Source organism: Euprymna scolopes, chromosome 1 (genome assembly GCF_053919585.1).
Source record: "Euprymna scolopes isolate OS-2025 chromosome 1, ASM5391958v1, whole genome shotgun sequence".
Taxonomy (NCBI): Eukaryota; Metazoa; Mollusca; class Cephalopoda; order Sepiida; family Sepiolidae; genus Euprymna; species Euprymna scolopes.
Window position 1 is genome coordinate 97,123,394 of NC_136482.1, and position 26,452 is coordinate 97,149,845.

General features: G+C 37.7%; 1 protein-coding gene across 2 annotated transcripts in view; it reads right to left on the minus strand.

Annotated features, from left to right (window-relative positions):
- LOC145255217 (transmembrane protein 120A-like) overlaps positions 1–26,452 on the minus strand; it is a 133,286-nt gene that overhangs the window by 33,895 nt on the left and 72,939 nt on the right. For both annotated transcript variants that reach the window (XM_080113947.1, XM_080113939.1), the window contains 5 exons: positions 21,630–21,748; positions 17,693–17,815; positions 14,943–15,002; positions 13,171–13,266; positions 10,806–10,895 (listed from right to left, as the gene is read on the minus strand). In XM_080113947.1, the coding sequence (XP_079970073.1) occupies positions 10,806–10,895; positions 13,171–13,266; positions 14,943–15,002; positions 17,693–17,815; positions 21,630–21,748 (488 nt within the window). The remainder of the gene's footprint in view (positions 1–10,805; positions 10,896–13,170; positions 13,267–14,942; positions 15,003–17,692; positions 17,816–21,629; positions 21,749–26,452) is intronic.

Below are 26,452 nucleotides of genomic sequence, written 5' to 3' on the forward strand. Positions count from 1 at the left end.
CACTCTGTGGATCCTAATCTAACTAATAACCCCAGCGGCCAGCGTTCAATGTAAAATTTAACTATGTACAATTTGTATATTCATTTCTGTATGTTGTGTGTGCATTTTTTTTTTTTTTTTTTTTTTTTTGTGTGTGTGTGTATGTGTGAGAAAATAAAGTTCGATTTCATTAGAAAGAGTTCTTGAATTAATTGGCATAAAATGTTCGTGGAGTGGGAAAAAACTAATGAAAATGTTCATTTCAAAAATAAGGAAAAAACTACTAATGTGTTGTTAGTGAGACCCCCCTGTACTATTCTATGTGGCTAGATCCCCCACTGTTTTCCGGGGAACCGAAAACAAGCAGAGCATCCCTAATGGGGTTTGGGGAAGTCGCCTTAATGGAGGTGGGAGAAAATAAAGCAACGGATGGAGGGGGTAGGAAGGTGACCTCTGAGTAGGGGGATGACCGGGGGCATCAGAAAATAAAGATGAGGAGCAGGGGGGTTGGGCAGACTCAGAGGTTCTCTAATACCAAAAAATAAAATCAGGAACAGGATCTCATTTGTACCACCAGTCAAGAGTTACTTTACTGAACTTATAATGCTAACCTAGGCGGGATGGGTTCCGTAGGACCCAGCACCGCCCATGCCATGCCTAAGGAGGGAACACGTATTGAAACTTGGCTCCTCGACGGATGCACAAACTAGTGCTGTGCACCCACCTCTTGTCAAATTCCACTCTAGGCAACCTCTTCCAATCGCATCTGATCTTTACTTTAAGCAAATGTTTAAAGTAAACGATCAGATCCCGATCAGGAACAGATGTCCCTTCGTGGACCAACTTGAGGCGCGCGATCCAAATGGTCATGCGCGCTACTGCTAGGATCGCCAGGAAAACCAAACTTTCCTCCCTGGGGAACGGCGGCTCCATGTTGTACACAAAAGTTCCTACGTCGAGATCGAGCAGACACTCGGCATCGATGCGAGCTGTTACCCCCTCGACGTACCTTAATAGGGGCTGTATCCGGCTGCAACTAAAAAACGCGTGCTCGATTGTTTCGGGCTCGCGTTCGTCACAGCACGGACAGAAGCGGCTGGTATGTTCTTTATACCGGAAAAGTACGTCGAAGAGGGGCAGCGCATTTCGGACCAGTCGCCAAGTCAGGGAGAATTCCGAGTTATTCAGAATCTCCCGTCCCGGCGCCCAACGCCATTGAGAACGGACAACCTCCATCGACCATCCCATCCGCCTACAAAGTGGATCCTTCGCGGTCCCCTCCACTAAATCCCGATACAGTTTCTTCCTTGGCTGATCGAGGACATTGGTCCCCGGCAAAGCTCTAAGAGCGGTTCGGCATTCGGAGAAGAACTTGGACTCCCCCTTCGGTCTACGACGACCTTCTACCGAAGGGTTGGGTTTGAGGTTGGGAAACGAGTTCTCAACCACAGGGACCCAAGGAGCGTCTCCTTCAAGCGAACGACCCAGGAAAGCCAATCTCTCGGCGTTTCTATGACACAAGAGACTGGGCTGACCCAGGCCTCCCTCGCTCGGATTTTGAACACAGACCTCTCTGCAGACATAGTGCTTACCCTCGTTCCACAAAAGTGAATCGAGGCGCCCTTGTAAGCGGGTTAGTCGTTCTGCAGGGAGAGGAAGTACAGACAAACGGTAAAGGATGAGCGGAAAGACGTATGTAGCACACGCCTCCGCCCGACCCTTCAAGGACAATTTCCTTCCAATCCAAGTCTTTACTGACGATTTGACCTTAGACTGTACTTCCGACCAATTCTTTTCCAGCTGAAGTCCCGGTCCAAACCAGACACCGAGAATGCGGACCGGTCCATCGGTCCAGCTGAAAATACCTGGAAGCGAGTTTACCCCGGTCCAGGCCCCCAACCGCAGGCCAACAGACTTGCTACGGTTGAAGATGGCCCCTGTTACTTCTTCGTATCGAGCGAGCGCCTCGACCACCGCTTGAACGTCCGTGAGGCAAGACACGAACACGGTGACGTCATCGGCGAACGCGGAAACCCTGGCTCGTGTGCCTCCAGGAAGAGCTATTCCGCGCAGGACTGGTGTAGCCGCCTCGTCCCTTAACTTGCGAAGGAGGGGTTCCAACGCCAGGACATACAACAGAGGCGACAGCGGACAACCCTGTCGCACCGACCGAGAGACAGCGAATGACTCCGACAGCTTACCGTTGATCTGCACCGCTACCGTCGGCCTGTCATACAGAACAAAGATCCACTTGCGGAAGTCCGGATTAAATCCGGCGGCCTCTAGCACAGATCCTAGGAACCGATGGTCGACCCTATCGAATGCCTTGGACTGATCCAAACTGATCAGCGCGGCTTCGGTGTCGTCTTCTGTCCCCTCTATGATCGAGCGTATCAAGTGCAAATTGTCTTGAATCGATCTCCCCTTCACAGCATAAGTCTGGTCCGGTTCGATCAAGTCAGTGATGACAACCTGCAAGCGATTCGCAAGAATCTTTGCCAAAATCTTTAACTCTGTGTTTAGCAGAGTCAAGGGCCTAAAATCATCAAAGTTTTCCCTCCCACCATGCCGTTGACCTTTCCTCAGCAATGTGATCACACCCTTGGTCACCTGTCCAGGGATGGAACCCTGGGCAAACCAATGGTTGAACATATCCTTCAGAATAGGGACCAACATGGGCGACAGCCTCAAGTAAAACTCGTAGGGTAAACCATCAAGCCCCGGGGATTTGTTATAGCCGACCTGCTTCAACGCAGTAATGACCTCATGTTCAGTAATAAGACCATCACAGCTAGCCGCCCGAGCCGCCGTGAGGCGGGGCGAGTCAGCCAAATAGCTGCCAAACTCATCAACCCTGAGTCCGGGTAGTTGGGTGAAGCGCACCGATAGATGCTCCCGAAACCCCTCGCAGATCTCCCGAGTCGATACTAAGGGGTGTCCTTCCAGGTTATGTACTTTACGAATGTACCCATCCGAACCGCGCCTTAAAGCAGCCTTACGCTCAACAGCGTCAACATTCACAGCCTCGTTAGAAACTTTGTTTAACCTAGCCCTAACTACTTGACCTTCATACCGCTCGCTAGCCAAGCGGTTGAGATCTTGTTTAGCTAGTGCTAACTCTAGGGGGTCCCCCCCCTCCACCGCCCGGGTCAGCTTATCCTCTAAACGCTTCTTTGCCTTAGCCTTATCTATCGCGAGGCGTTGGCTATACTGGACAGAGAAGCGCCTAATTTTGGCCTTGAGACTAACCCACCACTTACTCCCTGTAACCGCCCCCACTAAAGCCCGCTGAATTAGCTCAGTGACCTTCAACCGGTAGTCCTCCAGCTCCAACAAGGTGCTGTTGAACTTCCAGTATCCGGCCAGTTTAGGCCTAGCACTTAAGCTCAAACGGGCCATAACAAGTTTATGGTCCGAGTGTCCTAGCAAGTGGAACGTGGGGCAAGATAGGAAGTCTACATCGCCTCTTCTAACTAACATCCGATCCAAGTAAGTGCTTGGATGGGAAGGCACTACAGGATGCCACGTCCACATCTCCCGCCCCGGATGATCCAGACGAAATCTGTCGACGAGATCGCACGAGGCCATCAGGTCAGACAGACTGCTGTCACACCACGCCGACCCGCTAGTCCCCCCGACCTTATCTATTTTGGGATCAAGGATTGCATTCCAATCCCCCATTAAAACTAACCGTTCCGGATCCACTAAGAAGCCCTCCAACCATCGAAAAAAGGTTGCCCTCTCTACAGCAGCATTGGGAGCATAAACAGCAACAATCCGAAAAACACTACAATTAACAGCAACATCAACAACAAGCGCCCGCCCGTCCTCGCCTGCGTGAACAACATTCACCGACGCTGACAGGGTGCGACTCACTAGCAAGGAGATTCCACGACTATAGGTATTGCCATATGCTGAGTAGACATCATAATCGTTTACCAGCACCTGACAATCCCCGTCACAAACAAAGTGGGTCTCCTGGATAGCGGCGATATCTACCTTGAGGGACACCAAGTCTCTCACAACGCGCGAGGCCTTGCTTCGACACCTGATGCCCCTCACATTCAATGTAGCCAAGTTCAAAGACATGATCACTTACCTCAAGCACTGTCACAGACGGGTCTGAAATCCTGGGCAGTGAGGACATGGCAGGCCTGGCCAAGGCTGCCGGTTAGTAAATCCGATGAAGGTGATCCATCCTTGGCCACGCCCCCCACGTCCAGGGGGAAGGTTAGTTTGAGTGCCCTGTATAGCGATGGGTGTACATACATGGGGATTCTACCCTCACATTTAAAGAAAATGTTGGTCAGTGAAGGATGGTCCCTATCCACCAGCTGCTGGCCTGGGATCGCATTCTTCGCTGCCCTAATCATTGCCCACATTCCTCCAGTCCTAGCGTCCTTGTTGACCCTAACGAAAGTGGTCAACAAGGGAGCGTCCTTGAATTTAGTGGGGTCTGTTACTAGGTCTCCACCGACTTTTTCAAAGTTTTTAAGTTTATTGTACCGGACCTTCTGTTGTCCTTTAAGGTCCGGAGCCGGTTGGAGAGGGTCTGTTTCACAAATCCTGCTTCCTGGCAGGAAGGGGAGCTTTTTGGTCCGTTCAGTGCGGACTTTGGGAGTGGGGGAGGGGATCTCTTTTGGTTGATGGGGAGGCTGAGCGCTTGGGGAGGGGGTAGCCTGCTCGTTTTCTTCTTTTTGGCTCCTGTCACGGGATGAGGGGCGGGAAGAGTTTCTTGGGGCCTTTATAGGAGAGGGGGAAGGTTGTTCGGGTTGCTGGGGTGTTGGGATCACAGGGGGCTCATCCTGTGTTGTTGTTGCGAGGGAGTCCTTCTCAGTCTCAGTGGGGGTAGGAGGGTTTGCGCGTGTCTTGCGGCTTTTCCTCCTCCTGGCCCTCCTGATCTCTGTTGCGCTCAGGGCCATAGAGACTGTTGTTGTCTCTTCCTCTGCCTCTGACGCGGCCTCCTCCTCAGATTCTGGTAGTTTCCTCTTGTTTGAGGAGGAGGGTGTCTGTGTGTCCATTTTCTCCGTCTCGCTCTTCGGTTGTTCTTGGTCTTGGGTGACTGTCTGCAAGGATGGCTGTTTGTTGATCTTGCCTTTCTTTACGACCGTCACCCAGCCTGTCGGTGCCTCTGGAGGATTTGCGGCCGGCGCGGGAGCAGCGGCTTGATTTGTTGTCACGCTTGTTCCCACCGCTTTTGTGGGCTTCTTCCCTCCATTCCTCTTCGGACAGTCCTTCGCCATATGCCCTTGTTGTGTGCACAGCCAGCAATGGGGCCTCCTCCCTTCCACTATAAGGGAGAGTGTCCACTCTCCGAACTTGAGTGTGGCTGGGATGGCGTAGAATCCAGCCTTGTCCAGGACCATCTGTACTTTGTAGTCCCCGGTCATGATGTTTCTTAATCCGCGGACCGGGGTAACTTCCTCTACGTCCCCATACTGGCTTAGGATAGCCCCCAGTTGTTTGGCCTCCATATAGCAGGGGACGTTTAGAGCAGAAACATTTGCTCTCCTCTTGTTCATATAGATGGGTTGGAGCTTTATGTTCCTGCTCTGATGGCAGGTCCTGGACAGCCTGACTGCGTCTTCGGAGGTGGGGAGCAGAACATCCCACTGTGCGTAACTCCTTCTACAGATGTAGTTGGCGGGAATGTTCTGTTCCAGCAACACGTTCATCATGGTGTCCTTGTTGACGCCCGTCAGACCCCTTGTCTTGGTGTCTGAAGTTATCAGCGAGAGCACTCTTTTCTCCAGAACTTCCACTTGACCCGGGAGGGGTTGGATGTTGTTCCCCTGGGTATACTCCTTGTAAGTGGAGTCGAAGAGTGCTCTGTAGTCTTCGGGCGTCAACTTCCCTTGCTGCTCTTTGGGGCCCCATGCCGGTCCTCCATCCTGGTGGGTGTCAGCTGGACTCGGGTTGGGGGGCGTAGCTGGTGTTGTGGGGCTCTCTCCTGTTATGGGCATTTTTGGCTTCGGAACTGGGCCGTTACCAGGCAAAGTAGGCCATTGTGTCCTTGGCGTTGTTTCGTCCTGGCTTGGTTTGCTCTCCGGGCCGCTCCCCTTTCTTATTTTCTTTCTTTGCTGGGTGGCTGTCCCCTTGGGGGATGGAGGTGTCTCCCCTTCTGGTGCCGTGTTCCCAGCTGGAGCCTTGGTGGGTACTGTCAAGGGTGTCTCTCCTTCCAGCTTGCTTTTGTTACCACTGGCCGGAGAGTCACCCCTTTTCCGTATTTGGTCCTCTTGGGGAGTGTTGGGGGGCCAATCACTGTCTTCCCCGCCGAATAGTGAGCAGATGGAGGCTATTACATCTTCATCCAGCGCCTCGGTTTGGTCCGCGGTGCTGTTTTCCTCTTTTTCTGTTGGGGAGTCGCCCTTAGGGGGAGCGGGGGATGGGTTCCCCGGTCTTCCTCCCTTGGTTCTGCCGTCCTGGGGTGCAGCTGGTTGGCTGGGTTCTGCACTTTCCCCAGCTAGTGACTTAACGGCAGCTTTTTCCGCTGGGTTGCCCTCGTGGGGAGCGGTTGCAGGTGCTTTTCGGGGGGTCGCCGCGGGCTGCGGCCCTACCCTCCCGCTTTCTTCCAAGGTCGCCGCGCGCCGGGGCCCTACCTTGTTTCCTGGCGCCGTCTCGCCGGGAGATGCATCAGCTCCCTCACATAGGGAGTCGTTCGCAGTTGAGATGCTGCGCATTTGGGGTGACGTACCCCTCCTGCCTGGCATCGTGGCGGTTGCACTGGCCGCTGGCGCGGACCAAAGTGTAGTGGGGGAAAAGAAAACCCAGGGGAATGGAGGGGGAGGAGGGGGAGGAGCGGACTTTGAAGAAATTAGAGTTTTTGACTTCCCCTCACGGGGATGTCGGGTTAGCAGCTCAGATCCCCCCGCGAGGGGGGAGAGCAGAGAAGAAAGACGCAGTGGGTGCTAGCGGGTCAGAGTGCCGCGTCGCAATTAAGAGAGAGAGGGGATAGGCATCCCTGCCCACAGAGGGGAGCAGAAACTAAACACTTGCCCTACCCCACGTCACCCTACCCACTAACTTACCCCAACGGAAGCGAGAAAGAGAACCCTGTCTGCTCGATCCACTGGGAGAGCAGCGAAGATAGACAAAGTTTGGGCCTGGCAGGTCAGAGTGCTGCTCAGGCAATTAAGTGTTGAGAAATTAGACCATCCCAGTCTCGAGAAGTGAGACCGAAACGAAGAAAAAACAACATGCAAAAACAACAAATGAAAAAAGAAGGTCTCAACTACCAGCGATAGTGGTGTTGGTCCCGAGATTCCAGTCTCCCAAAAGAGGGGATCGGTTTCCGGGTCCAAGCTCCCACAAATGTGGAGTCGGTCCTCTAGGTCCTGACTCCCCAAAGGAGGGGGTCGGTCCTTGCTAACAAAAGTTAGTATGAAAAAACACCTTAACCTAGCCCGAAAGCCCGGTGGTGGGTCAAGTTTAGTAACTGAGAGAACAGATACTACACTTTGATCTTGTCCCGAAGGCCAAGAAATAATTAATTGTAGTCACAGAGTGAAACAGCTTTTGAAGGTTGTTCTCCCAATATTTGTTGGTCAAGTGTAAGGGATACAACTCCACTTTTCCAAACTACTGTTTTGATCTAGTAAAAGAGTAAAGAGTTACTCCCCTTTGATATACAAACGGTTTAATCGCTATTAGATGGAAACATGCTTCCATCTAACAAAAGGACGATGGAAAATTTGCGCAGGGGTCACTTTTATTCATTTAACATTGATGTACGTTATGGAATTGGTGTTTGTGCAGCAGTTACAGACGTGTACTGCTTGTTTGCGCGCCATTTGAAGTTCTGTCGAGACTACTGCATCACATTCATAAATATCCTTAGTGCGAACTTGCATTTATGTGCATTCATTTCACAGGTTGTTTTTGTCAGAATTCGGTGCTTAATTTCAACACTAGTCGTGTCAATTAGCATGAGCAAAATTTCTTTCCAAGAACTATCCTTCTATGTAATACAATAGAGCTGCTTATAGTATTGTACTAGCAATCGGTGCCCGGCGTTGCCCAGGTGTTTTGAAGTGTATGCTGAGGAAAAAAACAAACGGTCAATTTTTTTAAACTTTGACCCCTATTATGACCTCTTAACATTTATTGTTTAGGGATCAAGTAAAGTTAATAAGTTAGATCCATGTCCAAGGAATCTATATATAAAATATCACGTCTTCAGACCTTAAATTGTAGGAGGAGTTTGGTAGAGTTCTCAAAGGTCTAATTGTTGAATATTGACCACTTAATCGCCAAATTTATGTCGAAAACCTATCACATCGATTTTCCCAAATCTCAGTACCCTGTATATCAAATTTCGAATCTGTAGGCTTAAAATTGACAGTTTTAGCGTAGGGAAATGCACACAGATGCACAGACACACACAGACACTATCACTTATACATATATATAAACATAAACATCATATATTTAAGGATAATAGTACGCCATATATATAACAAAATACCATTATTTACTGAAGTGAGAAGAAAACCCGGGGGAACTTTACCCAAAAATAAATCTATATTTTTTGGTGTATATTGATAGTCTGGTACTTATACAGTTTAATGACGACATTAAAAAATGGAAATATTGGAAAAAAAATTTTATTGTACGTAACTGTTATAGACTGAAGTTCTCCGAAAAAAAATTTCACTTCATTTGATCAAGTAGTTTTTTTTTTTACAGCGAAAAACAATGATTTATCACGGCTACGTCAACGTGGCCATTTTGGAAATGTTATTGCAGGCCCAGAAATTCCCCAAGGGCAGGTAACTGCCGTACATAGCAGAATACCTCCATTTTAGGCCAATCTAGCCCTTTTTCCCCCCACCAGAATGAGATTTTTTTTTTTTGCGAAGACAGATGCTATTTTTGGGGTGTTTTTTTTTCTAATTTGTAACAGAAGTAAATAAACGAAGTTTCGAAGTTATCCATGCGTGTCCAACTGAGCATGTTTCGAAAATAATCTCGTATAAAAATTCTACAATTCTTTGCATTCTTCAATTTCTTTGCATATTCAATAGTATTCTTATTTAAAAAAAAAAACGCAAAAAGATTGCAGATTTAAAAAAAAAAAAGAAAAAAAAACGTAAAAAAATTGCAGATGTGTTGTGCGCATCTCAATATGGCGAGAAAAAAAAGGCTAGATTGCGAAATTTGGCCTAAAATGGAGGTATTCTGCTAGGTATATTTCCAAAATGGCCACGTTGACGTAGCCGTGATAAATCATTGTTTTTCGCTGTAAAAAAAAAAAAACTACTTGATCAAATGAAGTGAAATTTTTTTTCGGAGAACTTCAGTCTATAACAGTTACGTATAATAAAATTTTTTTTCAATATTTCCATTGTTTAATGTCGTCACTAAACTGTATAAGTATCGATAGTCTTATCAACACCCCTTTTTTCTATTTATTTAAAAAGAAAATACATCTTTATACAAATTCCCTATTAGTTTCTTTTTCGGTTCTCTTATACGATGATCATCTTTATTTAACTATTACGTGTAATTATATTCATACAGATATTCTATATGGTTTATATTTGCGTAATATTTGCGTAGAAATGAAGAAAATCAAATTTATTGTGTATTTATCGTGTTGCCATAACAACGTGACGTAGCCAAGGACGGTAGTGGGCGTGAGTGTGTGTGTGTGTGTGCGCGTGTTTTCGTGCTGTATTGTTTGTAGTAGTAGTAGTAGTAGTACTAATAATCTGTCCAGCGTTTGCTTTCTTGTTTTGTGAATGGCGGACGTTGAGTCGGAGGTTGGATTGTGAAGTTTCGTATTTTTGTAATTTGTAAATGGCAAGTTAGAAAAAAATTAAACCCTTCCAAGATGGACAATAAATAAGACCAAAATATTTTATGGTAAAGTTAAGAGCGTAAGAACTATACTTTTTTAGGAGATGTGATTATTGGATTAACCAATCAGAAATCGTCTGTGGCACACACATCTGTTTTTATAGATATATAGATTCCATGGAGGGATAGTTCTCCCCAGCTAATTATAGCAGGGTTGTTTTCAAGCCAATGTTTATAAATTTTTGTTGAGCCATCCTCTTAATTCAGATCAGTGACAACCATTGTTACCAGTCTTCACGTTTTCACTGTTCTGCTGACAAACTCATTAACTCTTATCCTTGAACAATAGGAATTTGTCTAGTACAGGGGTTCTCAACCAGGGTCCACATGGACTCTCGGGAATTCATGGAATATTTTGGTGGTCCATGAAGAAAACCAACTTCTAATAATTTTTATCTAAAATTTAATTTCCATTGTAATTTTGGTTTGCCATGAAAGAAGCTTAAGTAGACATTCAAACAGAGTTGAATGCAATAAAATACGCATCAAGTGCACTTGAAAGCGAAATCACAACGTAATATTAGGAAAATAAACAAATATTTTACTTGTTTGAAATTTATAACAAACATATTTCAGAGGTATTCTCCATCTTCAGTGTGTTTTGTTTTTTATTTCCTTTTCTTCTTCCTTGCCATGTTGTAAACTTGTAGAAAGAAGTCTGTTTGTAAAGAATCACGCGTTGTATCTGGCGGTTGTATTTTGCAATGTTTGAACTGTGCATAGGCAACACAAGAATAACGTCAAGGATGAGAGTTCATATAGAAACGTTTTAATTTGAATAAAATATGTATCAAGTGTGCTTGAAAACCAAATTACAACATAATATTAGGAAACCCTTATCCCTGAGTGGCTTCCGGGTCTTGATAAGTGGTGAACACCATGTAAAAAAAAAAAAAAAAAATATTTTACTTGTTTGAAATTATTGTTGTGATTTGGCTTGAAGAATGAGAATCAAAGGAGTTACTTACCGTGAGCCATTCACAACAAGTATGCTTTCTCTGATGGTTAGTGTGCAATAATACCACACTAATAAAAAATGAAGAACTGCATCAACCCATCTGAAAGGATGAACAAGAAATAAAAATGAATGTAAGTTAATATCAAACACAAAATTTAATAAAATTGTTTTAAATATAAATTTGAAATTAGGAAAATAAGAATTTTTTTTCTTTTTTTTATGGAAATTGCTCCAGACAAGGCGTGACGTCACCGGCCATAAGGAGTTAAGAATGAAAAATGATTTTCACAAAGACAAGAGATGCCTATTGACCTTTATCTTAAAAAGACGAATGCTAAAGGTAGGAGGAAAACAATCAGCAGGGGGACAGAGTTTCACACAACTATTAGAATAGAGAGCTGTATTAGAATGAGGTATCAAAACAGTGAATTGATGGAAACTATTGGATCCAAAGAACTGAAACAAAGGAAGCAAAGAAATAGATCAGACAATTCTGAAGAATTTATGCCATAATAGTATTTATAAAAAAAAGACTCCCTATTCAGGTTCAAATCTATTTTACATGCTGGCATGTATTGGACAACTTTTAGAAATCAACTGCCAAACAAACCTACCTTTGACAAAGTTTTTATTGATCCATTCTTATCCTATTCCCATTAAATTCTCCTACATTTAACCCAAGCACTCTCATTCATTCATATGATGAAACCAATCAAGTCTCTTGTTCTACACAGCTCTCCCTATACAGATCTGATCCTCGGATCTAAGCTAGTCCTAAAGAATCACATTACATATTTATCATATAATTCTCGTCATTTCTCTCCGTGCCAACACAAATAATTTAATATTCAGTAAAGTTAAAAAAGTAACTTAATTGATAAAAAATTAAAAATGTTATTTATCTAAATGAATAAATAAAGTTGGCTTATTTCTTTATTTCAAGTTCATTCAACGATATAAAAACACCCAATCTTTATATAATGTTTAAGTCTATGTAATCTAAGTCGATAAGTTCCAAATTTTTTTAGTTGAGAATCGATTTTTCTGACTACTGTTCTTATCTTGAGTGTTATTTGCACAATGTTTTAGTTGATGTAACCTTTGACTTTCTTCAGGTGTGTTTCGCTGAATTTGGGAATCTGCACAGAATTTTGAACACAACTCCTAATGCATGGGGGTAGAATGTTCTCATTCCATCAGTCATTACTGGGTAGAATTCCTATGTAATTTGCAATTGTATTTTTGTATTGCCCTACATTAAGGATTGAGCCTTCAATCTCCTCCAGGAATTGAACTTTTACCATTGAACTTTACCAAGTACTCTAATCATTGTGCCACGGGTACTTGCGGACAATTCTAGTACAAGTTGGACAAAAAGATTTCCCGAATTCGACAAGACACACCTGCAGGAGGTTAGAAATTACATCAACTGAAACGTTGTGCAAATAACACTCAAAATGAGAACAGTAGTCCAAAGAACCCAAATAATGCTGACTAAGTTGTAAGGTTATTAATTTGGATTCTATTACTTTAGAAAAGAGCAGTTTATTAATTTTTTTTGTTACTTTTTAATTCAATGATTGTTTTGATTTTAATATAACAAATAGTTCTGAACACAATCGTTGAATATCTGTCAAACAATATTTCTAAATACATGTTCCTTTCCAGACTTTTCTTTAAGGAGATTAAGCTAATTTGTGTATTCATTCTTTTGTGGACTGCTATTCTCATCCCCATAGTTGTTGCTTCACCACATTTCAACTCATCCTCTGGCCTTCTTCAGATGATAGGAATGTGGAGTCTTGTATCTGGATTCCCAATAATTACTGCCTTCCATAGTTATCTTACCACGTTGTGGCCAAATAATTCTTTGGCCTGCTCGGGTAAGATTGAAACTGCTATCTTCAGACAATGTTCACCAGGAACCATAGAGATTCAACGCCTTTATCTACTGCACCACAGAGCCTAAGCAGGCCAGAGGATTAATTGGGCAAAATGTGGTCAGGCAATAACTATGGAAGGCAGTAATTACTGGGGATAAATTTACAAGATTTCGCATTTCTATCTCATCGCGGTTAATCACCTGAAGAAGGCCAGAGGATGAGTCAGCCAAAACATAGTGAAGCAACAACTATGGGGATGGAATAACAGTCCGCAAAAGAATGAATACACAAATTATGACGCCTCCTCACAGGATTGCAAAAAACAAAATAAATATAATGAATGAAATTCATTTTCATTTCAAGTAGTAAACTTTTTGAGGTGATAGAGAGTTGGTAAAGTCAACTTGTACACTTATAAAGCTAATTTTGATTCGTTAAATACAGACAATTGTTTAAATTGAAAAACTAATAAAAGAACATTTTTTAAAATACCTGTATTTTCCGAAAAATGCTTGAACAAAAGACAGACCCATCACAATGTAGCTGACCACAAGTTTAAATCGTTCATACTCGTGTTTGTATATAAACCTAGGGTGGGAAAAAAAAATGTAAGAATCAAATTAAATGATAATAGAATTGTAAGTTTAAAACAAAATAACATGTTAAGAGATTTTTCATTTAAAATAAAACAGCACTTTCTCACATTTTTCCAAACTTTATTGCAGGTAATGAAAGTCTCCAGTCCTTAGGAGCAGATTTTGAAAATACTCAAAATAAATGTTTGTCTATTATTAGGTGATACATATCAAAAAATTTTTTCTTAAAGACTTACGACTTAAATTTGAAATACAAATTTATAAATTTTAATAAAAAATTATGTATTAAAATTTATGGTGCTTCTTTGCTATAATAGCGAAATGGAAAATACTGAATTTCAAATAAAACCAATGGTAACTACTTAATTGTCATGGCGCAATAAATGTCCAAAAATTATGAAAAACAAATAGAAAATTAATTATAAATAAAAACAGTTTTTAAAGACAACGAAAATTAAGTTTTGCTAAGTTGGCCATAGATTTTCAGAAAATATTTACCTCCCTTTTGTTGTGATTGGGACTCCCAGGTTTTTTTTTTTTTTTTTTTTTTTTTTTTTTTGCCAAACTTAATTTGTGCTTATTGTCTTTGAAAACATTTTCATTAATAATTTTCTACCTTATCGTTTTTTGTAATTTTTGAATATGTTCATTACTGTGACATGACAATTAAGTAGATACCTTGGAATTCAATATTTCGATTTTTGCTATTATAACCAAGAACCGAATTTATAGTAAAGTTTAAAAGTTATCTCCCTTATCTTAAGTTCACCGAAAGTCCGACCATGTTTAGCTAGAAAATCAATGAAAATGCAATGCATATTAGTCCAAATTTTGTTTTGCTATATAAATGATTCTTAGAGTGATTTATAATTGATAAGAGTTTTGTCTACTTGGTTTAATTATGAAAATTAGATAATTTTTATTAGATTTTAACAAAAAAAATATAATCTTAAAAAATGTATTTATGATAAAAAAAATTACAACATTTTAAAGAGCTAATAATTTTAAATACTAAAGATTATAGTAATATTTTTTGAATAGTCAATTTTTAAAACAATTTTAAATTAAAATAATTTATAAATTTTTTTTTTTTTTTTTTTTTTACATAATCAGTTGAAGAGTCTCGTTTGACTAGTTCAAATTTTTCTTTTAACTCTGCAAGAAAATTTGTATTTAGATTATTCAAATTACTGTTCTCATATTGAGTGTTATTTTCACAATGTTTCAACTGATATAACTTTAATAGAAAGATTCCGAGTTTGACAAGATACAACTGAAAGAAGCCAGAGGTTATGTCAGCTGAAACATTAAAATAACACCCAAGATAAGAACAGTAATCTGAATAATACAAATTATCAATAATCATTTGAAAAATTCAGAAATCTAAAAGAAAAATCTGAACGAATCCAACTTCATGACTTATGAAGTTTCTTGGCCTTTTAATTAGGAGCAAAATGTATCTCTTCTGGTGCTACATTTAGTCTTTTTTTATTATTAGTCAGTGAAGGAGGGATCCTACTAGACAGGGGCAATTTTTATTTCTGCTCCAATTCAAAGTGCCCATTTTTGGGGAATCTGGATCTTCTCCACATTAATAAATACTTTTATGTCTAACTACCTTGAGTCAAGTAATGAAGGATTTGTGCCAAGTATTTGTTGCATACTTACTTGTCATCTTTGTTAAGTAGCGAGACATTGACTTGCCCAAGAATGATGCTTAAGTATAATCTGTAAGAAGCAATGAAAACAATATTAGAAAGAATGATGAAAAAGGTAAAAAAAAAAAAAAAATAAGAATAAAAATCATAAAATCAATACAAAAAAAAATGGTATCAATTATTTACAATATCTTTAGTGGATACTTGATTGAATCCATGCTAAATTTGACATTATTATATTTTGCATAAAGTTTGAAATTTATTTACATCATATTCAAACTTAATGTTTTTTTATATTACTGTAAAATTAGCTTTTTTTTTTTTAAAATAAAAAGAGAAAAAAAAAAAAAAAATCAGCTTCACGTAAGAAACATGAGTGGAATAAATTACCCCCCCCCCCCCGTAAACATTATCAATAGACTCACTGGCAACACATGATACACTTCTAAATATGGATTCCACAAATATGGGCAAAATAATTGGACCAACATTCTTAGGAAATCAATTAAGAAATAACTGAACTCTAAATACTAAAGACCATAGACTGCAGATATTGCATAGATAAAATCTTAAAGGATTCAAATCTATATAGTCTAATGAGACAGGAACTTCACATCTGGCGTGGCTAGTACTTATGGAATTCATATACTGGAGAGAATGCTCAAAACCTTGTGCCAAACTGGTGCAGATCTTACATACCGATATCTAATGATTTAGTTATTGCTATGACCTAGACGGTTCCAGGTTTAGTTCAAAGAAACGGAGTCCTTGTCTAGTGCTAGAAAGTTTCCGGTAATTTTTTTATTAAGCAAATTCAACCCAGAATTTAAGGGTACAACCATCACTCAGCAGTCAATCTCTTCCTTAAAACAAAATTCTTCTTTCCCTTGCATTGTCCTCCCTCCCAACACGTACTTAACAGATATACATTCTTGGATCTCTGGTCACATGATTTCCTCCCAAAGGATGAAAATAGAACAAACAATTCTGGCCATGGCATTCAAAGAGATATGAAAATCTCTCAACTCATGGTGATAAAAATATAGTATAAGACCATACCAGTAAAAGCCTCATTTCATTTCATTTAACCTTCTCAATTTTTAAGGAATAATTTTCCAGCTTTCATTTGAGTAAATCTAAATGTATTAATATCCGATATCATTTTTGGTCATGTAATATATAAGACATATCACTAATTATTGCCTAATAATCACAATAGCTAAATTAATTCATAATGATAATCCAGCTATCAAAAAGAGGCCACTGAATGGGTACCAAATTTGCCATATTACATCTAGACATGCACAGAAAAAAAAAAAATTGAATCAGCTTTCCTTTTTTGGTATCAGATATATACCTAATCGGCATAGAGATATGTGTATAATGCTCTCATATTAAAAGATATGAAAATTGGAGATCCTTTTAGTGCCATAAGAATTGATGGATAAAGTGTTTTATTAAACATTTAGAAAAAAGAAAAAAAGAGGCAACATTTGTCGAAGATTGCAGATGCAAAGGCTGAAATGTTATGGCAAAAACACAGGGTACTTATATAGCATTGCGCACGAGTGATGATTACATTCCAAGAAAAACTCTTTGATATACTTAGGTATTATGCAAAAATAAGTATTCATACCAAAAATTAGGAACAGAGTAGAAGTTTAATTAAAAATAAAAATTAGTTCCCATATTTTGCCGATTTGCCATTCATTATTACTTGGTTAAATGACAAACTGACTTATTTCCCCTTGCTGTATGGCTATTACAGATCAGTAAAATATGAAAACTGATTTTTATTTTTTAATTAAAATTCTACTGAAGAATTTTTTCCTAATTTTTGGTGTAGGTACCTATTTTTGTCCAATATACAAGTATATAAAAGTTTTCCTGTTAATTTATTTGGAACTGTGATTTTCACTTATCCAATACTAGCAGTAGTACCTGGCGTTGCCTGGTACTAAACGTAACATTAAATTCTTTAAGAAAAAAAAAACAAAAACCATAAAGAAACTGAGACATATGCATGCGAGTATTGGTTTCTAAACAGTTCACTTCTTGTAAATAAAAAAAAAGAGCTGAGATTGAAACCAAACCCTAAAGACCGAGTCAAGTACGATAACCATTAGGCCAGCTTAATCTTAAAAAAAATGTTTTCAAACCTACTTATTTTTAACATAAAGAAACTGTCATGTGAATGATCCACGAATGTGCGGTCAAGAACCAGTTGGCAAACAGATAAATCCGATAACCCTCAAGCAGCAATTTTTCAATTTTTACCCTTTTTAACAGCCCTTTTTTCCGGATGAAAACAGATGAAAAAGTTTTCCACATGTCTGAATACCCTATATACCAAATTTCAAGTACATCAAAAAAAATCTGTTGAGTATATAGGTTGAGAGTTGTTCTTACTTTTATAGATATATAGATTATATAAGCATCAAACACACAAGAAATTTGAAGAAATAATACCATTATGTGACTGGTGTATTTAGCATAATGGATAGAATGTTCATTAATGGATTGGGAGACTGAGGTTCAATCCTTAGTCAAATCATACTAAAAGACACAATGGTATGTAATATCTCACTGCAAATTACTCAACATTATAAGATGAGGACCAAAGTGGAGCAATCCAGGGAAAAGAATGGTGCGCTTCACTACATCTCTGATAATAGCCAATGAAAAAAGTTTTTGGGATCGCTCTCAACTATGCTCAATTCGTTTGTGTACTACATGCAACGCTTGAATAGATGCACTTACCCATTTTTATGAGGCAGACATTCTTCTAATTCACGAAATATTTCTTTTCTCTCTTTGAGTCTTCGTTGTAATTCCTTCATGTCAGATTTATCTTCAGTGCTCAAGTCTTTTTCTTTTATATTCCTAGAAATAGAAAAATACATTTAGTTTTATTTATTTACTAGCATTTCAGCCCCACGTTGCCCGGGTGTTTGGAAGTGTCTGTTGAACAAAAATGAAAATGTGGTAGTAGTGTTGTATAATAAGGGGACAGGCTGTGAAGAAATCAGAGGCAAGCCAAGAACGTGATGTGAGGGTCACGTTTCAACCATGGCAACATGGAATGTTTGACACGAGCGTCACCTGAGCTAGTGAGACACATATTTGGAATGCGGTGATGTTTCAAGGCCAAACAAACAAAAGGAAATTGGCCTACAATCAAAACTAATAACATCAACAAATATTTTATGACCAGCTCGGAATGCAGCTGACATTCGCAGCTGGGGCTAGAGAAACGTGACCGATATCAATATAAACAAAGATGTTTTGGTTTTACAAAAAGAGTAGCGGCCGACGCGGTGAGAAACAAGTCTGTCGTCTGTCAACACCCCCGCCACGCCACCTATCTCTCTCAACACCTCTCTCCTCGCTAGTGGAGTCAGTGACAACCGACACCAAAGTGTAAAGAAAGATTGTTGAAAATAAACTCGAATTCTTTTGTAAACAGTTGAGTCTTTTAGTTGTCATTCAAAATATACACTCGTTAGTAAACTTGTCTGGCGACCATTTGTCCACGCAGTTATATATACTGAGTGCACACAACGCAACAGTAGGAAGGTAGGCTCGAACTCGTACCACGAAGGAGGAAAAGAACGAGGAAAAAACCTAGCGTCTATGCTGTTACGACCACCGCCAAACCGGAAGCAACATTTTTTAAAATTAAGGCTAGACAATCTAAAGGAGAGGATAACTTTAAAAAATATCAGTGAAAAAAGTGACCCCCCCCCCCGCTGTAGAAAAGTGCCTAGTTGAAGGGGAAGATATTAATGTTTTTAGCCAATTTTTCGATATTTGTCGTATGAAAGGTTGAACTTTAAAACGATACTGATCTTGTAAAAAAATCCGTCGCCTCTGTCGAAAGTTTTAGGCAGACATGCAAATATACATAAATACATTTATATATTGGTAACTAAAAATTTTGAACCCAAACCGATGAAAAAGCTTGCCCTATCTCTGAATACCCTTTATGTAAAATTTAAATATTTAGACCAGAAATTGTCTCAGTAATTTGGAAGAGACCGCAGAGGTCAATTTTTTTAAAACTTTGACCCCTTTTTTGACCTCTTAACATTTATTGTTTTGGGCTCAAATCAAGTTATTAAGTTAGATCCATGTCCAAGGAACCTATATCTAAAATTTCAAGTGTTTAGACCCAAAATTGTCGGAAGAGTTTGGGAGAGTTCTCAAAAGGTCAAATCGTTGAACTTTGACCCCTTAATCGCCAAATTTCTGGCCAAAAACCGATCAAAGATTTTCCCAAATCTCAGTACCCTGTATATCAAATTTCAAGTCTGTAGACTAAAAATTGACAGAGTTATTGTGTAGGGAAATGTATACAGACACACAGACAGACACGTTCACTTTTATAGATATATAGATTTTTTTTTTTTTTTTAAATTCAGTTTCTAAAAATTTTTTTATTTGTTCTGAAATCTTTCCAAGAATACCATATTTTCTTGTATATAATATTGAAAATTTTTACCAATTTTCAGAGAAAAGCATTTTTTTTTTTAAACTTGGCTTAAAACTCATCTAGGATTTTGCTGCTAGTCGAATAGGTTGGAGTTTTTTTTTTTTGTTGTTGTTGATGTTGAGGGTGGGGGAGACAAGTTCAGAGCACATTCTGTGAAAGTACTTGTAAAAAGCACTGGAATACAACAGGAGCTGAAATGTGGCAGACAATGCAGGATCTATTAGGTTAGAAATTCTGCAGCACAGATCATCATATTCGATTTAACATCAGTTTTACATACTGGCATGCATGGAACAGCATTAAGAAATTGACTTCCAAACAACTTATCTCTGACCACGGCTTTATTTTATCCTTTCAGTCCATTTTTATCTCTTCCTCACATGCTTTTCTTGGCCTACAACTGAAGATACCACTGCTGTTCGATACATACTAATAAAAAATTCATCCATCTTTCAATATGGCCATACCATCAAAGTCTACTCTTTCACACATATCTCCTTATACTGTTTAGATTTAACCCTTTTCTGTAAGACTTGCGTTACACATCCATCATATACCTCTTCATGCAATACATGTCCTCAACCAAGTATAGCATCAATACTCCAGGCATGGACAAATTGTGGTTTTGTAGAGATATAGGACGCCGGAGAAATTTCTAGTCCAGTAGAGGGAACCTATATTTGTAATGGGAAGGGTGGGGGAGGAGGAAGATAAAATCTATTTGTGATTTCTTTAGCCCGTTGAGAGAACTAACAACCGTTTGAATTAGGTTTAGAATAATTTTATTCATGTACATATCCAGCTGTGAAAACTAATGAAAATAAATAAAAGCAATCAACAGAAATGCAATACAACATGTACAAAAAGGATATATTATTTCACAAAAATAATATACAAACAAATAAAAAAAAAAAAAAAAAAAAAAAAGAGTAGGAGATAGCAGTGACACCAGACACATACGATACAAAAAGGGTTTCTTCAAGACCATGTGAAATGAGGAATATGACTGCTGAAAATATACAAGTAAAGAAATATTGAATATATTCATATTAAAAACAAGGTGACACGCTACTTTATACCTATATTTTATTGGTCATGATTTAGGTATAAAGATTTTGGATTCTTACCTCATTGGCACTTTTAGGGGCTAAAGAAAAAAAAACTGCTATTACATTGAACTGACTGAACGATGCACAGACAACGAAATGAAACGACTTGTTCTCTCTGAGGTCTAATCTCAAAAAGGCTTGGCACCCCTCCTGTGATAGCACTCCGCCTGGGGCACTGACCAAATCACAATCCAATAGTATGGGCCCCTTTTTTTATTTTACTTTCTAAGCTATATACACCACAAATGATTATCTTATTTAAATATATTTATACCATTTTTTATAATATTACTCTAACTAGAATGCTACTTTTCCTATCTTTTTTTACCTTACCTTAAGGGCCTATTTTATGGTGAAAGATTTAGCTAGGGTCTATTTGGCTTTGATATTCGGCATTGTGATTTGCAAAGGGCCAGAATACCAAAACCCATCTATCCTATGGAAAGATGAATCCGGTGGCAGCCACACTATTTTCAAGTGGAGTTGTTTTTAACTCATTGCATTTAACAATGAAAATTCAATCTGGAACATAGAAACAGGATTTACTAATTATCTATGACAAATTAAGAAATAACAAATATATAGCGATAGCGCCTCCTGATTCTCGGTTAGTATGATATTTAGGCATGTCATTCAAGTGACCTGGAATTATTATGTCAAGAACTGCAGGAAGCAACCAATTTTAATTTAGATGAACTGGCATGCTGTACATTTATTGTGCTTTAATTTGTCATATATAAATAGTAAAACCAACATGAAAGCGAGAAACATCATTTTGGAAATTAGATGCATCTAAAAATAACATTTCCAATGCAAGACCAATAGATCCATTCAAATGCTCCAAATAACAGATTAAATCTACACAGTGATGAAAATACTATTCCAAATTGTAACCTGACTTACCAATATTCCTTGTCCTCAGAAATACATAGACAAATCTGAAGTGATTTAAAAGTAATTAAATGATTGCTTATAGCATTTATTTATTAATTTATTCAATATCTCATTGAATGAATAAAAGTTTGATAAGTTTAAGAGAATTTTTAAGACCCATCCCCTCAAAATTCAATGAAATGTAATTTGAGACAATACTTACCGTTTTAATGTCTCGTGGATTTTCTTCATGCGATATCTGTGATGTGCAATGTGTTTTAAGCATTTCTGTTGTACTTCAATCATCTCAGCCAAACGTTTCTGATATGTACGGTGAATTTCCTGCAAATGATAAATCAATAAATGTTTAAAAAATGAAGACTAAATATAGAATTAAAGATAAAACAGTTAAATAAAAAGCAACTCTATAATAAATATCACATTTATATTTTGTTAATTAAAACAATTCATCCAGTACAAGGTCTTATTTGATCAAACTAATTTAATAAGCAGTTTTTCAAAAAACACTTATTTCTGACAAAGTTCAAATCAATTTAGAAAACTTATATTCTTTATTTAACATTTTAAGCTTATGTAAATCTCAATTATGTTGGCAGTGGCTGTCACCATGTTGCTGACATCCATTAAACTAGCAAACACGATAAAACCAATATCTATTTGAACTGTAAAAAAAAAAAAAAAAAAAAAAATTCTAGACTTTAATTTGATTGGAAGGAATTTATTTCACATTAGCTATATTTCATAGCTTTTTTTTTTTTTTTTTTTTTAAATTTTCTTTTACTTCAACTAATTTCTTTCTTGATTTAGCTATATGGGCTGAAGACCGAAGTAGCCCTCTTAAGAAAATATGCAGTTTTTTTTCTTTTTATTTAACATAATGTGTAAGGACCATATATATTTTTTTTTTTTTTTAAATTTATTTTGCTTGATTTCCAATTGGATTTTTAGCCTATTTTTTCCCCTTATTAACCCATGGTCTAAAACCATTAGCTTAGTAGCTTCTGTCTATTGCTAATTACAGAATGCATGAAACTTGGGAATATCACAATACAGAACTCCAAAACTGAGTGTGATGCATGTTCACACAATTCTGGAAAGCACATTCAGGACTGCAGAACACCTTACAAAAGGAGATTGCCAATACATCTGAGCAAACATCTATGTGATTATGCAGAGAGTCTAATGTGATTGCATATTGTCGCAGGTTTTGTATGTTCAGCTACAGCATGAGGTGATATTTAAGCATTGCGGTGGGGAAAGAACCATGAAATAAATTACAGTCAACAGAAGCAACTTTTACATTCTGGCAAATAGACAGCAGACCTAACCAAAGCAGATCATATACTCCAAAGGGAATAGGGTTGTGGCAAGGAATATGTAGTATATATCTGATGGCATGATGCTGTACATGCTCAAGACAATCAGATAACACCTTGCGAACTCTAGGGACCCATACTCCAAGTGGGGACAAATCATTGCTTTGTAAAAGCAAATGCCATTTATGAGGAATTTAGTAACTTTGGATACACAGCACGTAAATCTCCCTATTAACCCTGTTGGATATATTAGACAAGTTAAAAGCTTTTAATCGTAATTTTAATCATCAATAACTCCCTAATTAATTTTAAACACAGCACCCCCATCTGAAAAGCGATGAAGTGAATACCAGCATAGACTGGAGACCCAACAGTACCACAGACTTCATAGAACCATTTTCATAAGGGATATTAGTAACCTTCTGATGGCTCTTCTGTGAGCACATTATTTTATCAGAGAAATCAACAAGTCAAAATATTTGTAATTTGTTTAGTCATACGCACAGGTTTTGCCAAATCTACTCAAAGAGAGACGCTCTATTTTATATTATTTTTTTTCTCTGGAATTATCTCAGAAAGTGTTCAGGGATATGAAGTAATATGTTCTTCCTAAAAGTCTTCAAAACCTTTCAGGTTAAGCAAATTCACTTACCGAAAACAGCCATAATTGGCTCATATTCTAATGGTAACAATTCTGATAACAGAAGTGCATGTGTGATTGTGTGATATCACTAATAAGCGCATGGTAGCAACAAAAAAAAAAAACAAAAACAAAAAAAAAAACAAACAAACTCAGGATGAATTTTTAACCGATTGCAATATTCAATCACTTATTTTTTTTTTTATAATAATGAAAGAAAGTTGAAATCTTAATGATAAAGGGATGTTATTAAGGATTTTTTTAAATCTATTATTCATGGTCTTTTGATTACAGCAGTAGTAATAATAATGGTAGTTCAACACTCCAGTTAATCATCCTGATGAGATTTTGTGGGCCTCCATCACAAGTTTGTGATAAGAATAGTCGTCCAACAAATATAAATTAGCAATCCTCATCTTTAAAGAAAAAAAAAAAAAATAGTTTTTAGCAAATCTGAGAAATATTAGTTTTTCTAACAAATAGAAAGTATTTAAATCCTCAATGGAAAAATACATCTTTATGACATAACCTGACAGTCAACTTACAAAACCTTGAACAACTTTTGACAATACCACAAGTGATGATGAATGTTAAAGAATTCTGATGGTGACATAAAAAATACTGCAGCTAATGGCATTCACCAAATATGTGTTCAGCCAAGTTCAAATGAGTTCATGCATCTTTCGTCAAGGCAGCCCACCCATGCTGATCAGCAGTCAACATACTTCAGCCATTCCCAGTTCCAACAACAAAGACCAAAAATCCAGAGGTCAGCCATTAGCTTCATGTCTCTTCACTGTTCTGATAACGACAGACATGAAGCTGGTGGCTTTCCACAGCATTTTTGGTATTTGTTATATCGTAGATTATATGAATAACAAGTCATTACTGGGGTTGTACAGAAAGGGTTTATTTAGGTAAAAAGGTACACACATTTCTAAGCGTCCATTGACAGCTTAGTACTAAATTCTGTCTCCCACGTGAGGAGAGTTTGCTTGTCTTTTTATTAGTGGTGGGACGATTAATCGGAATCGGAATCGTTAATCGTAAGAATCGTGTATTTTGGGAGGTATCGGAATCGGAATCGCATCATTAAAAAATATTTTCCGATTCCTTCATTACGATTCTTTTAGTCTGATGTTGAAAAAAAGAAAAAAAATTCCTGATATTTCTAACCGCAAGAGAGAAATAAAAAGAAACCAAAGAAATTCATTATTAACAGGGCAATGCTTAGTGCCCCTCCCTTACAAGGTTCATTGATTCAGATCTATTGTAATCAAAACTACAAAAGAGTTAACTTGAAAAGAAGTATGCAGGGTTCTACATTGCGAGTAAAAATAAAAAAAAACGCTTATCTTTTTGGCGATTGTTTTTTTTTACTGACAAATCTTCTAATAGTGAATGAAAATGCTTTTTCAACTTATATTTTCTTAAAATAAAACGAGCAAAGTCAAATTATTTAAACAGTAAAAGGTTTAATAGAACAATATACTTTTTTTTTCTTTTTTTAAAAGAAGGCTTTTGAAAGAAATATCTCTAAAATGAAATTGATCACGTATTATTTCGCAAAGTTTTGACAGTAGTCGGTTTCTTTTGAAGTTTCAAAAAAATCGACCCCATACCTATCTCTTCCAAACCTAAAGTTATTAAATAACCCCTTCGTTAATTTAAAGGTAATTAATTCAATTCAGTCAAGTTTTTTTTTTTTTTTTAATTTCATTGAAATAAAATCCATTATTTTTTTTTTCTCCAGAAAGATAAAACCCTGAATTTGATTATATTAAAAGCAGAATAATATAATCTTTTTTTATAGAATTTTAAATTGAAAATTAGAAGTGTTTTGCGCAGTTTTTTGCCGAACGAAAAAGAAATTAATATATATTTTTAAAAGGTTTTTTAATCAATTAATTTTTATGTCTAAATAATATTTACGATTAATTAAATAATTTCATTTTAAAAAGTATTTATAAATAGAATTTTACTAAGGACTTATAGTTTAGCAATATTGAACCGCATCAACCATGTGTGAATTGAACACAGTCAACCAAAAAAAAAAATTCAAAAGAAAATGCGGGTTTGTATTACTGTACACATAGATTCGAAAAAGTTGTCAAAAAACAAATATATAACAAATAAATGTTATCAAAGGCACGATAAGTTATTTTTCTACCTAACTGGATATATTTTTGGGGTTTTTATTCAATGTAACATGTTTATTCAGCTCGAAAAGCATACAATGTTTACCGATGTATTGGAAAATTCAAAATGGCGCCCGACACTCTCTTTAACACGGTAAGTTCAGGAAAAGATGTTATAAATAATAAACTATACAAAATACTGCTAGAAACTCGCTCAATATATGTTACCGTGATATATTTTGACATATATTCGGTGTTTTTTAATAGTATTTTGTCTAGTTTATTATTTATAACACGTTTTCCCGAACTTACCATGTTAAAGAGAGTGTCGGGCGCCATTTTGAATTTTCCAATACATCGGTACTGCATGTTTTTCGAGCTGAATAAACATGTTAGATTGAATAAAAACAAAATAAATTACCCAGTTTGGTAGAAAAGTAACTTATCTTGCCTTTGATAATATTTGTTTGTTATATATTTGTTTTTTGACAACTTTTTCGAATCTATGTGTACAGTAATACAAACCCGAAAATGCATATTTGCATTTCATTATGTAAACTTTTATACATTGGTTTCAAAAATTAAATTCTATAAGTTTTTTTGTTAACTACCGGTTAATTTATTTAATTTATTTAATTTACCGCCCCATCCCTTTATATTTTTTTCTTTTTGTCTTTTTTAGCGGATTATTTTCAATTAATTATCCAAATAAGTGACTAGCTTTAAAAAAAAATTTAATAGTAAATTATTTGTTTACAGATAAACTGAATTTTCTAATATGGCCCAAAGTCCAAAAAAAAGTCTTTTTGAAGATGAGTTGAAAGCCATTTGCAAAGTCTGTCAAATTAAAATATCGCGAGGAATAAAACCATCTAACATGACCACAACCAACATGTTAAAACATTTAACTATGAAGCATCCAAATAAATTG